The following is a 13,609-nucleotide window of genomic DNA, read 5'->3' as shown; positions in this document are numbered from 1 at the left end:
TGTTTCAATACCTCTTCCAGGTTAGCCAGGTGTTCTTCATCAGTTAGTCCTGTTACTAGGACATCATCAAGATAAACACAACATGGGGCAAACTTTGAAGTAAATTTTCCATTGTCCATTGTCCACTTAGAAAATGGCACAAGCCAATGAGATTCTGAAGGGTAGCCTGGTATACCGCTGTGTCTTGATAGTCACAAAATCCCGAGATTTTCTAGCTCGATTTGCTGGTAAGATTGGCTCATGTTGAGTTTCATATATGTGGTTCCCCTTGCCAGGTTGGAGCACAATTAATCAATTTTCAGTATAGAATGCCTGTCAAGACTGATCACTTTGTTAACGGTCAGCTTGTAGTCTCCACATATTTGCACACTCTGGTCAGGCTTTGGTAGTGGAACTATGGGCGCTGCCCATTTGGAAAATTGTACAGGTTGTAAGACTCCCAACCTTTCCAGCTTGTCCAATTCAACATCCACTTTTTCTTGTAATGCACAGGGGTTTGGCCTCACATTCAAGAATCTGGGGGTTACCTCAGGATCCACATGGATCTTAGCTTGTAGCCTTGAATCTTCCCAAGTTCTTCCCTGAAGAGCGTATAAAAGTAGGCTGTCTGATGATTTTGGTTGCACTGGAGTGCTGTTTTTGGCTGCAGTAGAGTGCTTCAGTTGGAGTTTGGTGACTGAGGGAGTTTGGTGAGAAGGGAGGAGGTGCTCCTTTCTTTTTCTACCATTGCTCAGAAAGAAGAGCAGCGGCCTTGATAAGTAGGCAATGATGAGTAAATTAGAAAAGTGTAATATTTTTAAAGTTCCTATACTTGGATTTAACTGCGAAGTGCCAGGAATAAGGGAAATTTAGGGCCAATATAAGTAACGTAAATAATCCAAAATATAATCAAGTTAACAGAAGGAAAGTAGAATTAAGACATGGCAGGACAGCTCAATCAAGTGGAATATGTGTCCTGTAATATGTGCAAAGTCATGGATGCTACCGGTTTCCTAGCTGGCCACATGTGTAGGAAGTGCTGGCAGCTACAGAAACTTGAGCTCTGAGTTTCAGAGCTTGAGTGGCAACTGGAGTCACTGTGGCACATCTGTGAGGCTGAGAGCTATGTGCATAGCACGTTCAAGGAGGTGGTCACACCGCAGCTTACGGGCCAGAAGAATGAGGGAGAATGGGTGACCACCAGGCAGTGGTCCAAGAGAAGTAGGCAGCTGGTGCAGGAGTCACCTGGGGTCCGCTCACAAGTCGGTTTTTGTTTTGGAAGCTGGCGAGGGCATTGATTCCTCAGAAGAGTGCAGTGAGAGCCAAGTTTGTGGCACCCTGAGCGGCTCGGCTGTACAGGAGGGGAGGAAGAAGAAAGGAAGAGCAATAGTGAAAGGGGATTAATTGCTTATGGGAATGGAGGCTGTAGATGTGATTCCAGGATGATATGTTGCCTCCCTGGTGCCAGGGTCAATGATGTCACAGAGTGGCTGCAGGACATTCTTCTGGGCGAGGGTGATCAGTCAGAGGTTGTGGTCCATATTGGTAGGAATGGGGATGTGGTACTGCAATCAGAATTTAGTGAGCTTGATAGAAAATTAACAAGCAGGACCTCCAGTGTAGTAAACTCAGGATTACTCTCAGTGCAATGTGCCAGTGAGTACAGAAATAGGAGGATAAGGCAGATGAATGCTGGCTGGAAAGGTGGTACAGGAAGGAAGGCTTTAGATTCTTGGGACACTAAGATTGGCTCTGGGGAGATGGCATCTGTACAAACTGGACATGTTGCATCTGAACAGAGCTGGGGCTGAGTTCATTGTAAGGCGTTTTGATAGTGCTGTTAGGAGGGCTTTAAACTAACACGGCGAGGGTGTGGGAACCAAGAAAAAATATTAGAGAGGAATACCAGGGTGCACAAAATACTGGGAGGGACAGACACTAGTACAGAGAACTTAATAGATAAAGTAAGGGAGAAAGTAACAAAATCTAAATCAGGGTTACTAGGCATGTATGTGAATGCACAGAGTATAGTAAATAAGATTGGGGAGTTACAGGTACAGATTGCCATGTGGAAATATGATGTTGTGGCAATAACAGAGACCTGGCTCAAGGAAGGGCAGAACTGGGTGTTAAATATTCCCAGTTACAAGGTATTCAGAAAAGAAAGGAAAGGAAGGAAAGAAGCAGGGATGGTGGTATTTATTAAGGAGAGCATTGCAGTGCTGGAGAAAGAGGATGTCCCGGAGGGTTCAAGGACAGAATCATTTTGGCTAGAGCTAAGGAACAAAAAGGGTGAAATTACATTGCTCAGTGTAATCTATAGACCGCCAAATAGTGAGAAGGACGTAGAAGAACAAATCTGCAGAGAAATTACAGAGAGATGCAGGCATTACACAGTAGTTACATGTGGGACTTTAATTACCTGAATGTAGACTGGAACAGTGGTAGTGTAAAGGGCAGAGAGGGGCAAGAGTTCCTAGATTGTGTTCAGGTGAATTTTCTACAGCAATATGTGTCCAATCCAACAAGAAAATAGGTACTGTTGGACCTGTTCTTGGAAATGAGGTGGGCCAAGTAGATCGTGTCAGTGGGGGAACATTTAGGAGACAGGGATCATTGTATTGTACGTTTTAGAGTGATGATAGAAAAGGACAATTGGCAATCCAGAGTAAAAATAATTAACTGGACAAGAGTCAATTTCAATGGGACAAGAACGGAGCTGGGTCAGATAGACTGGGACAAAAGATTGGCAGGAAAAACTGTAGCTGGACAATGGGCTACATTCAATAAAGAATTGGTTCGGGCACAGTCAAGGTATATTCCATCGAAAGGGAAAGGTAGGGCAAACAAATCCAGAGCTCCCTGGATGAAAAGGAGATTGAAATTAAGATAAAGAAGAAAAAGTGCCAGATAGAAAATACAATTGAGAACCAAGAGGAATACGGAAGGTTCAGAGAGGAGGTAAAAAAAGCATATTAGAGAAGCGAAGCGAGATTATGAGAAAAGACTGGCAGCCAACATAAAGGGGAATCCCAAAGTCTTCTATAGGCAAATAAATAGTAAAAGGATGGTAAAAGGAGGAGTAGGGCCGATTAGGGACATAAAAGGGAATTTACACATGGACGAAGGGGCCATGGTTGAGGTATTAAATGAATACTTTGCATCCGTCTTTACCAAGGAGGTAGATGCTACCCAGGCCACGGTGACAGATGAGGAAACTGTCACTAGAAGGGTTCAAAATTGACAAGGAAGAAGTGTTGAATAGACTGTCGGTACTTACAGTTGACAAGGCACCGGGATTGGATAAGATGCATCCAAGGATATTGAAGGAAGTGAGAGTAGAAATTGCAGGGGCACTGGCCATAATCTTTCAGACTTCCCTAGGCTCAGGGCTGGTACCAGAGGACTGGAGAATTGCAAACATTGCTCCCTTGTTCAAAAATGTTGTAAGGATAAGTCCAGCAATTACAGACCAACCAGTTTAACTTCAGTGGTGGGCAAGATTCTAGAAACAGTTATTTGGGGTAGGATTAGTAGTCACATGGAAAAATATGGGTTGATAAGGAAGAGCCATCATGGATTTCTAAAGGGAAAATAGTGTTTAACTAACTTGCTGGAGTTTTTTGAAGAGGTAACAGAAAAAGGTCGATGGGGGTAATTCTGTTGATGTGGTGTACATGGACTTTGAAAAGGCATTTGACGCAGTACCACACAGCAGGCTTGTGAGAAAAGTCATTGCTCATGGAATAAAAAGGACAGTAGCAATGTGGATACAAAATTGGCTGAAAAATAGGAAGCAATGGTGAATGGATATTTTTCGGGCCGGAGGAAGGTCTGTATTGGAATTCGCTAGCGTTCAGTATTGAGACTCTTGCTTTTCCTGATATATATTAATGATATAGACCTTGGTGTGCAGGGGACAATTTCAAAGCTTGCAGATGATACGAAGCTTGGGATTGTTGTGAACTGCAAGGAAGACAGTGTGGGGCTTTAAGAGGATATAGACAAGTTGGTGGAGTGGGCAGATAGGTGGCAGATGAAGTTCAATGTGGAGAAGTGTGAGACGATGTATTTTCGTAGGAAGAACATGGACAGACAATATAAAATAAGGGGTGAAATTTTGAATGAGGTGCAGGAGCATAAAGACTTGGGTGTATATGTGCATAGATCATTGAAGGTGGCAGGACAGGTGGAGAGAGCAGTCAATAAAGCATATGGTATCCTGGGCTTTACTAATGAGGCATAGAGCATAGTGTTATGCTGAATTTATATAAGACGGTCATTGGACCTCAACTGGAATATTGTGTATAGTTCTGGGCGCCACAATATAGGAAGGATGTGAACACATTGGAGAGAGTGCAGAAGCAGTTTACAAGAATGGTTCTAGGGATGAGAAACTTCACTATGAGAATAGTTTGGAGAGGTTGGGACTGTTCTCCTTGGAGGGAAGGTGGCTGAGAGGAGATTTGATAGAGTTGTTCAAAATCATGAGTGGGCTGGGCAGAGTAGGTAGGGAGAAGCTGTTCCCACTTATAAAAAGATCAAGAACAAGAGGGCACAGATTTAAAGTAATTTGCAAAAGAATCAAGTCTGACATGAGTGAAAACTTTTCACGCAACAAGTGACTTGGGTCTGGAATGCACTGCCTGGAAGTGTGATAAAGGCAGGTTCAATCAAGGTATCCAAGAGGGCATTAGATGATTATTTGAATAGAAACAAGTGCATGGGCACAGGGAAAAGGCAGGGCAATGGCACTAGATCATAATGCTTATTGGAGAGCCAGTGCAGGCAATGATGAGCCGAATGGCCTCTTTCTGTGTTGTTCAGATTCTGATTCTGTGAAGACGAAGGCATATTTCTGTAATAATTCTTGCAGATCTTTCATCCTGAGTTGAAAAATCTTAGTCCACTCCAGCTTTATTTCCTTAAGCCAGTTCCGACAAAGTAGACTTGGAACCTCCCCTGCTACCATTATTAGGGGTAAATTAACAGATTGATTTCCACACTGTACTGGAACCTTGCATATACCTCTTACGGGTATGTCTTACATAGAAACCTAGGATCAGGAGTAGGCCATTTGGCCCTTCGAGCCTGCTCCACTATTCAATATGATCAAGGCTGACCTTCTATCTCAGTGCCATATTCCCACTTTCTCTCTATTCCCCTTGATGCCTCTAATATCCAAAATTTTATCAATTTATTTCTTGAATATACTCAGTGACCTGGCCTCCACAGCCTTCTGTGGTAGAGAATTCCACAGGCTGACCATCCTCTGAGTGAAGAAATTTTCCTCATCTCAGTCCTAAATGACCTGCCCTGAATCCTGAGACTGTGGCCCCTGGCCCTAGACTCCCCAAACAGGGGAAATATCCTCCCTGCATCCAGCCTGTATAGCCCTGTTAGAATTTTATACATTTCAATCAGACCCCCTCTCATTCTTCTAAACTTTAGTGAATACATGCCCAGTCGAACCAATCTCTTCATACAACAGTCCTGCCATCCCCTGTATCAGCCTAGTGAACCTTTGCTGCATTCCCTCTATGGCAAGTATATCTTTTCTTAGGTAGGGAGAACAAAACTGCATGCAATACTCCAGGTGTGGTCTCACCAAGGCCATGTATATCTGCAGTAAGACATCTCTACTTCTGAACTCAAATCCTCTTGCAATGAAGGCCAACATACCATTTGCCTTCCCAATTGCTTGCTGCACCTGTCTGTTTATTTTCATTGACTAGTGTACAAGGGCACCCCTTTCCCTTTGTACATCCACATTTTCCATAAAATTACCATTTAACTAATACTCTGCCTTCCTGTTCCAAAGCATATAACTTCACATTTATCCACGTTATACTGCATCTGCCATGTGTTTGTCCACACACACACAACTTGTTTAAATTGCCCTAAAGCCTCCTTGCATCCTCCTCACAACTCACAAACCCACCTGGTTTTGTGTCGTCAGCAAACTTGGAAATATTGCATTTGGTTCCCTCATCCAAGTCATTTATATATATCGTGAATAGCTGGGGCCCAAGCATTGATCCCTGTGGTACATCATTAGTCACCGCCTGCAATCCGGAAAAAGACCCATTTATTCCCACTCTCTGTTTCCAGTCTGTCAACCAATTCTCAACCCATGCCAGTATTTTACCCCGATCCCATGTGCCCTAATTTTGCCCACTAGCTTCTTATGTGGGACCTTATCAAAAGCCTTTTTGAAATCCAAATACACCACATCAATTGATTCTCCCTTATCTATTCTGCTAATTATATCCTCACAAACTCCAGTAAATTAGTTAAGTATGATTTGCCTTTCATAAACCCATGCTGACTTTTTGTCTAATCCCATTAATGCTTTCCAAGTGTTATGTTACCATGTCTTTTATAATAGGCTCTAGCACTTTCCCCACTACTGATGTTAGGCTAATTGGTCTGTAATTCTCTGTTTTTTTCTCTCCTCCCCTCTTTAAATAATGGGGTTACATTTGCCATCCTCCAATCTATAGGAACTGCTTCAGAGTCTATAGAATTTTGGAAGATGACCACCAATGCATCCAATATTTCCAGGGCCACTTTCTTTAGTACTTTGGAATGTAGATTATCAGGCCCTGGGGATTTTTCGGCCTTTTACCCCTTTAATTTCTCCAGCATCATTTTTTTATTAATACCGATTTTCTTTAATTCCTCCCTCTCACAAGATCCTTGGTTCCCCAACATTTCTGGGAAATCATTTGTGTCCTTTTTTGTGAAGACAGAACCAAAATATGTGTTCAATTCTTCTGCCATTTCTTTGTTCCCCATTATAACTTCCCCCATTTCTGTCTGTAAGGGACCTACATTTGCCTTCACTAATCTTTTTTTCTTCATATATTTATAGAAGCTTTTACAGTTAGTTTTTATGTTCCCTGCAAGTTTACTCTCATATTCCATTTCCCCTTCTTGATCAATCTTTTTGTCCACTTCTGCTGAATTCTAAACTGCTCCCAATCCTCAGGCTTGCTGCTTTTTCTGGCAATTTTATATGTCTCCTCCTTGGATCTAATACTATCCCTAATTTCTTTTGTATACCATGGCTGAGCCACCTTTCCTGTTTTATTCTTGTGCCAGACAGGAATGAATAATTGTTGTAATTCATGCACACATCTCTTAAATATTAGCCATTGTTTATCCACCATCAACCCTTTTAGTAAGGTTCCCCAATCCATCATTGCCAATTCATTTTCTGCCCCTTGGTATTTCTTATCTCCACCCAAACAGATTCCACATCGTGATTTTCCAAGCCAATATCCTTTCTCACTATTGCATTGATTTCTTCCTTTACTAACAATGCTACCCCACCTCCTTTCTCTATTTGTCTATCCTTCCTAAATACTGAATACCTCTGGATGATCAGTTCCCATCCTTGGTCACCCTGCAGACATGTCTCTGTAATTACAACTATATCAAAACTGCTTATACCTGTTAATTCATCTACCTTATTGCGAATGCTCCGCACATTAATATATAATGCCTTTAGACTTGTCTTTTTAACCTTATTAGTCATCTTAGCTTCATTTTGCACTATGGCCCCATTTGTTTTTTGCCCTTGCTTCTTCTGCCTTCCACTTCTGCTTCTTACTTTTCTGTCTTTAGTTTTTTATCCTTGTTTCCCCTTCCCCTGTCTCCCTGCTCAGGTTCCTATCCCCCTGCCATTCTAGTTTAAACTCTCCCTGACTGCATTAGCAAACAACTTCCCCCCCCACCCCCACACCCCCCTGAGGATATTGGATATTGGTCCCAGTGTCCTGCCTAGATGCAACTTGTCCTCTTTGTACTGGCCCCACCTTCCCCATGATCAGTCCCAATGTCCCAGGAACCTTAGTCCTTTCCCACTACACGATTTCTTCAGCCACGTATCTTCATTCAGCCTATATTCAGCTTGTCAGACCTCATCTCTTTTTCTACCTATGTCGCTGGTACCAAAATGTACCATGACCACTGGCTGTTCACCCTCCCCCTTCAGAACGCCTTTAGCCTCTCCGAGACATCCTTGATCTTGGCATTAGGGAGGCAATATACCATCCTGGAGTCTCTTTTGCGGCTGCAGAAACACCTGTCTGTTCCCCTTCCTATTGAACCCCCTATCACTATAACCCTGCCACTCTTCTTCCTCCCTTCTTGTGCAGCAGAGCCACCCGTAGTGCCATGGACTTGGCTCCTGCTGCTTTCCCCTGAGAAGTTGTCTCCCCCAACACTATCCAAAACAGTATACCTGTTAGGGACGGGGATGGCCACAGGGGACCCCTGCACTACCTGCCTTCCTCTACTCTGCTTGATGGTCACCCATCCCCTTTCTGCCTGTTCAGTCTTTACCTGCGGTGTGGCCACCTCACTAATGTGCTGCCCATGATAATCTCAGCATTGTGGATGCTCCACAATGAATCCACCCACAGCTCCAGCTCCAAAATGTGATTAGCCAGTAACTGCAGCTGGACAAACTTTCAGCACACTGCAAGTGCCATGACTAGCGCAGGAGGAGCATATCACGGGTGCAAGCTCTGCTTCCATAACTTTCTTTTAGATTAAGCTTGTCAATTACTCCCTTTAAAGAATACTAATTACACTAGGGGCCTTATTCCACTCCAAACACTCCCACTATAGCCCAAAGTCCTCACCTTATTTTGTTTAAGCTAATGGACTGCAGCAGTTTAATTAGTAGAGAAAGTAGAAGTAGAATACTCACCTGACCCTACTTACCGATCAGCTGCCTGCTCTGCTTCGTGTCACTTTTTGAATCTTGATGTCACTTCGAACTCCACTGCCTGAACGTTCTGAGGGTATGTTGATCCTTTCCAGCCTCAGCCTCTGTTTCTCATGCCCTTTTATACCCCACTTACTGGCCTCTCCTCCCCGGCCTCAGCCTCTGTTTTTTGCGCCCTTTTTAGCATCTGAATTTACCCCTGTATCCACCTCTATTTCAAATGGTTTCCTGTTGATTTCCACTGTCACATAGATTGGCTCTGTTTTACCCATTTTTAAGTTGTGTAGTGTGTAAATACCTGACTCTGTTTCTTCTGGTTCCTCTATTATGTGGATTTCATGCTTTCTACCTTTTCGCTTAAAGTTTTGTCTTAATCTGTCTTTACGATATCGCATAATGTGCCCATTACGATGGCAGTAGAAATGCTCAATTCTTTTAAATTGTCATTCGCTTGCAGACTGTCTAATTCCATTTCTGCCATTATTATTATGGGTTTTCCCTGTCAAACCATTGCTTTTTGCTTGTCTGTTAATGATGGCTATTTCCCATATTTCTGTGGAGCCCAGTGCTTCCGTGCCATTTCTAACCGGTGCTTTCCTCCCTACATGAAGAACAGCGCCAGTTTGTGCTCCCTTGATTGCTTCTGACTGCGCTCTCCATTGTAAGCACCAACTCTAGCACCTCGCTGAAGTCTAAATTTGTTTCTGACAACAACCTTTTTTGAATGGCACCTTCATTAATCCCACATTCTAATTGGTCTCTTAACACGTTGTTAATCTACATCCCAAACTCTCAGTGTTGTCAGTTGTTTTAAGGCTGCTACATTGCAAGGGACCGTCTCTCCAGGCATGCAACACCTCGAATTGAATTTAAAATGCTGCATTATTACCAAGGGTTTTGGCTGAAAGTGGCTTTTCACAAGATTTAACAACCCATCAAAGCTCTTGGAACCTGGAGCATTGGGTGCTGTTAGACTACGAATTAGGCCATATGTTTTACTGCCACATGTCGATACGAGGATTGCTCGCCTCTTCTTCTCCCCCAATGTCATTGGCCAAAAAGAAGAACGCGAGGCATCAATATAATGTAACCAGTCAGCAATGGTCTGATCAAACTGTTCGATATGGCCAAACTGAGGCATACTGGAGCGGGATAACTTCGAAGGCTATGATGAAGGCTGTACTTAGAATCACCTTGCAAGGTATGGCTGATTTACTTCCGTTAAATTTCCGTGGCTTTCTTTGGTGTTGTCGACTGGTCGTGTTTTGTCTTGTCGCCAGTTATGTTCCTTCTGTCAGGTCGCTTTGCTCAGTGAGTACAGTTGCATGCCTCTCTACTGGTGAGTGAGTTGGTAAGCAAGATACTGCAGACACAGAGACCAATGTAAGGTGAAGCACATGCTGTTTATTAACATAAGTAACAGAGCACTAACACATGTGTTTCTCAAACCAGACCCTATTTTAAAATACTGATTAACATTGTAGCCCGTGCTACACAGCAAATGGGTAATGCAGTCATGTGGTCAATCTGCTCACGTTCTCTTAAAGGTGTATTGCACCTCAGATTATCAGTTGCGGGGCAGCTAGAGTTTTCCTTGGCAGACCCCCTCCTGACACTTTACCTGGGGGTTGCAGGGAATCCAGGGCTCCATATAATTTAGTCCAAGGAGCGAGACAAGAAGGAAGGGGATTACAGAGAACATTCAGCTGATTGATACACAACAGGACCTCCATCCCATTCCCCTTGGCCCTTGCCCACCCTTGATCCCTGATGTCTCTATCTGGGTAGTACTAATGCAGGCCCATTCTGATTGGTTCATCGGTTGTTTGTGTGTTTCCACATGCTTCCTACCGTTCAAAATAATTCATTCCAGTGAATGTGTTGCACCACCAAGAAAAACAGACTGCTTAAAATGTTTTTCAAACAGAGTGCAGTTTTACCTGCAAAAATTTAATTACACAAGTGTGCCCTTAAATATTATAAGGTACAAATAACTGTCAGTTTCGTAATTGTAACAGTTGAAAACAAATTCGTTCAACAATTGTTTTAAGAGGTGTTAACCTCAAAGCAAATTAATAATGGCTCTGCTGAAAATAATAGAGCAGGGAATTTGATGAGTGCTTTTAGCACATTCATGAAGTAGCATCAAGTGTAATTTCTACATTTATGTCAGTATAATTTACTTTGAACCAGTGATTAGTGAGCATCTTGAAATGTAAAACCTGATCTGCTGTTAAATAGTAAAGCAATCATATTCACTGTGATCAGAGTCCATGTTTTTTCTTTTAATCATCAATATTTGGTTAACTGATTTATAATTATTTACTCCTTCTAAACTGCTTTTGAATACTTTACTTACCTAGCTGAATTTTGCTGGTAGTTATCATGTAATAATTTTTGTTTGTTTGATATGTGTTTTGCAATCTGACCTTGAACCTTCGAAAATGACTACTGAACATGTCCATGACGCAGCGACTGGTGTGATTACTTTAACTACTACGGTGTGAATATTTTAATTACGATGCTGTTTACCATTTATTTATCTACAATCTGCTCTTCTTCATCTACCCAGTAGAAGAATTCAAGAAAATGAACAGCAATGGTGGAGAAGTACAACAAAAAAGAACTGCCCCATCCCAAAACTACCTTCGTGAGAAGAACAAGAAGTTGAAGGAGAGAGAAAAGTGGAGCAACAATTTGGAATTTGTCCTGTCAGTGGTTGGAGGAATAATTGGAATGGGGAACATTTGGAGGTTCCCTTACCTTTGTTACAAGAATGGAGGAGGTAGGTTATAAAAAAAATGGATATTATGTCATGATACAGACTATAACGGTACAATTGTAATGGTGAATCTAATTAAAACCTTAGTAAGAGCACAAGTGGAATACCATGTGCAGTTTAGAGCTCCACCCGATACAAAGAATTTTGAAGCAACAGAGTACACTGCACATTCACTTGGATACTGCCTCATGTAAGAAAATACAAATGCAAAGTCTTGAGAAATTAGGCCTATTTTCATTATAATGGAGGAGTGATTTTATAGTGCTAGAAATGTGAAAGGGTGGGATAGAGTAGATAGAATTAGGGGACAAAGATAAAGGATTAAATATAAGAGATTTAGGACTGATGGCGGAGTAATTGTTTTAGGCAGATGGCAGTGAGATTGTGGAATGTATCACTGGAGTTTGTGACAGAAGCAAAGCCCAGGTCAGCACATAAGAAACCAAGCCTTGGAACCACTGTGAAAATATTATATTGAACCATCTGCTAACCTTAGCAAGACTGCTAACCGCCACTTCAGTCACCACCAATGTCTTTGAAAGCTGTTCCTGGCATCCTCATGTCATAGATATTTCCTAGACTGACCCCAACTTTAACATCTCAGTGCCATCGTCCTAACCCTATGTATGAAAATTGTCTCCATCACCTTCATGAGATAAACTAGATTTCATTTTTTAAGACTGAGCCCAAGATCTAGATACCTCAACCAAGGATGGTCTTTTCCTCCCTTTCTGTGAAGTAACAGGGCTATGTCTCTGCCAAGTCCTCATTCCACCAACACTTGCTGCTTCACCCAGTGAAGGCCCCTTTGACTCACTGTTACTTTGTTCTGAGACCACTGCTGAATGTATATTTAAGATAGAGAAGAATGAAAAGTAGCAAATCTCTTTGTCCTGAAATTCCTGTTTGGAGAGGGCTTAAGTCAGTGATCATGCCTTTGCCAGAAATTTCTGACTGGGCACTTTACACCAAGGTCCATCTGGAGAAGTGAAGCAGCAGAAATTCTGTCCTGCTTCAGGATTTGTTGAATAATTGCCACCCTTCCAGCAGCAGCCACATTAGGATAGGATAAGACAATAGCAAAATTGCGCAGATGCTGGTAATCTAAAACAAAAACAGGATCTGCTGGAAGTACATAGCAGGTCAGGCAGTATCTGTGGCGAGAAAAAGAGAGTTAACGTTTCAGTTGTGACCTTTCATCAGAATTGGGAAAAGTTGGAAATGTAATAGGTTTTGAGCAAGTGAAAGAGGGAAGGTGGAACAAAGAACAAAAGAGAAAGTCTGTGAGAGGGTTGAGCACAGGAGAGATTAAATGACAAATGGTTCCATGGTGCAAGGCCAAAGGGAATAATAGTGAGACAAGTAAAGAAACAAAAGATTTTCTGGACTCGACAGTGAGTTCAACAATTTCACATCAGGTCATTTTGCTAGGAAGAATGCAGAGAGACAATATAAAATAAAGGGTACAATTCTAAAGGGGATGCAGGAGCAGAGGGATCTGGGTGTATGTGTGCATAAGTCATTGAAAGTGGCAGGACAGGTTGAGAGAGGGTGATTAATGAAGCATACAGTATCCTAGGGTTTATTAATAGGGGCATAGAGCCCAAGAGCAAGGATGTTATGTTAAACTTGTATAAGACACTGATTTGGCCTCAATTGGAGTATTGTGTTCAGTTCTAGGCACCGCACTTTTGGAGACAGTGCATTAGAGAGAGTGCAGAAAAAGATTAACAAAAATGGTTCCAGCGATGAGGAACTTCAGTTACGTAGCTAGACTGGAAAAGTTGAGACTGTGTGCCTTAGAGAAGAGAAGGTTAAGAGGAGATTTGATAGAGGTAGGGAAAATCTATTCCCATTGGTGAAAGGATTGAGAACAAAAGGGCACACATTTAAGATAATTGGCAAAAGAAGCAATGGCAATATAAGGAGAAACTTTTTCATGCAGCAGGTGGTTGGGATCTGGAATGTACTGCCTGAGAGTGTGGTGGAGGCAGGTTCAACTGGGGCATTTAGGAGGGAGTTGATTTATTACCTGAAAGGGAGAAATGCACAGGGTTACAGGGAGAAGGTGGGGAGTGGAACTAGGTGAATTGCTCCTGTGGAGAGCTGGC

At 42.4% G+C, this 13,609-nt stretch overlaps 1 protein-coding gene across 1 annotated transcript in view; it reads left to right on the top strand.

The window, feature by feature from the left end:
* The window catches only part of LOC121293025 (sodium- and chloride-dependent GABA transporter 2-like), a 73,139-nt gene that overhangs the window by 16,313 nt on the left and 43,217 nt on the right, over positions 1 to 13,609 (top strand). The window contains exon 2 of the mRNA XM_041215604.1: positions 11,292 to 11,501. Coding sequence (XP_041071538.1) covers positions 11,306 to 11,501 — 196 coding nt within the window. The 5' untranslated portion in view covers positions 11,292 to 11,305. The remainder of the gene's footprint in view (positions 1 to 11,291; positions 11,502 to 13,609) is intronic.

Source organism: Carcharodon carcharias, chromosome 21 (assembly GCF_017639515.1).
Source record: "Carcharodon carcharias isolate sCarCar2 chromosome 21, sCarCar2.pri, whole genome shotgun sequence".
Lineage (NCBI taxonomy): Eukaryota > Metazoa > Chordata > Chondrichthyes > Lamniformes > Lamnidae > Carcharodon > Carcharodon carcharias.
The sequence above is the reverse complement of the archived record's forward strand: the minus strand, read 5'-3'. Positions and strand labels throughout refer to the sequence as shown.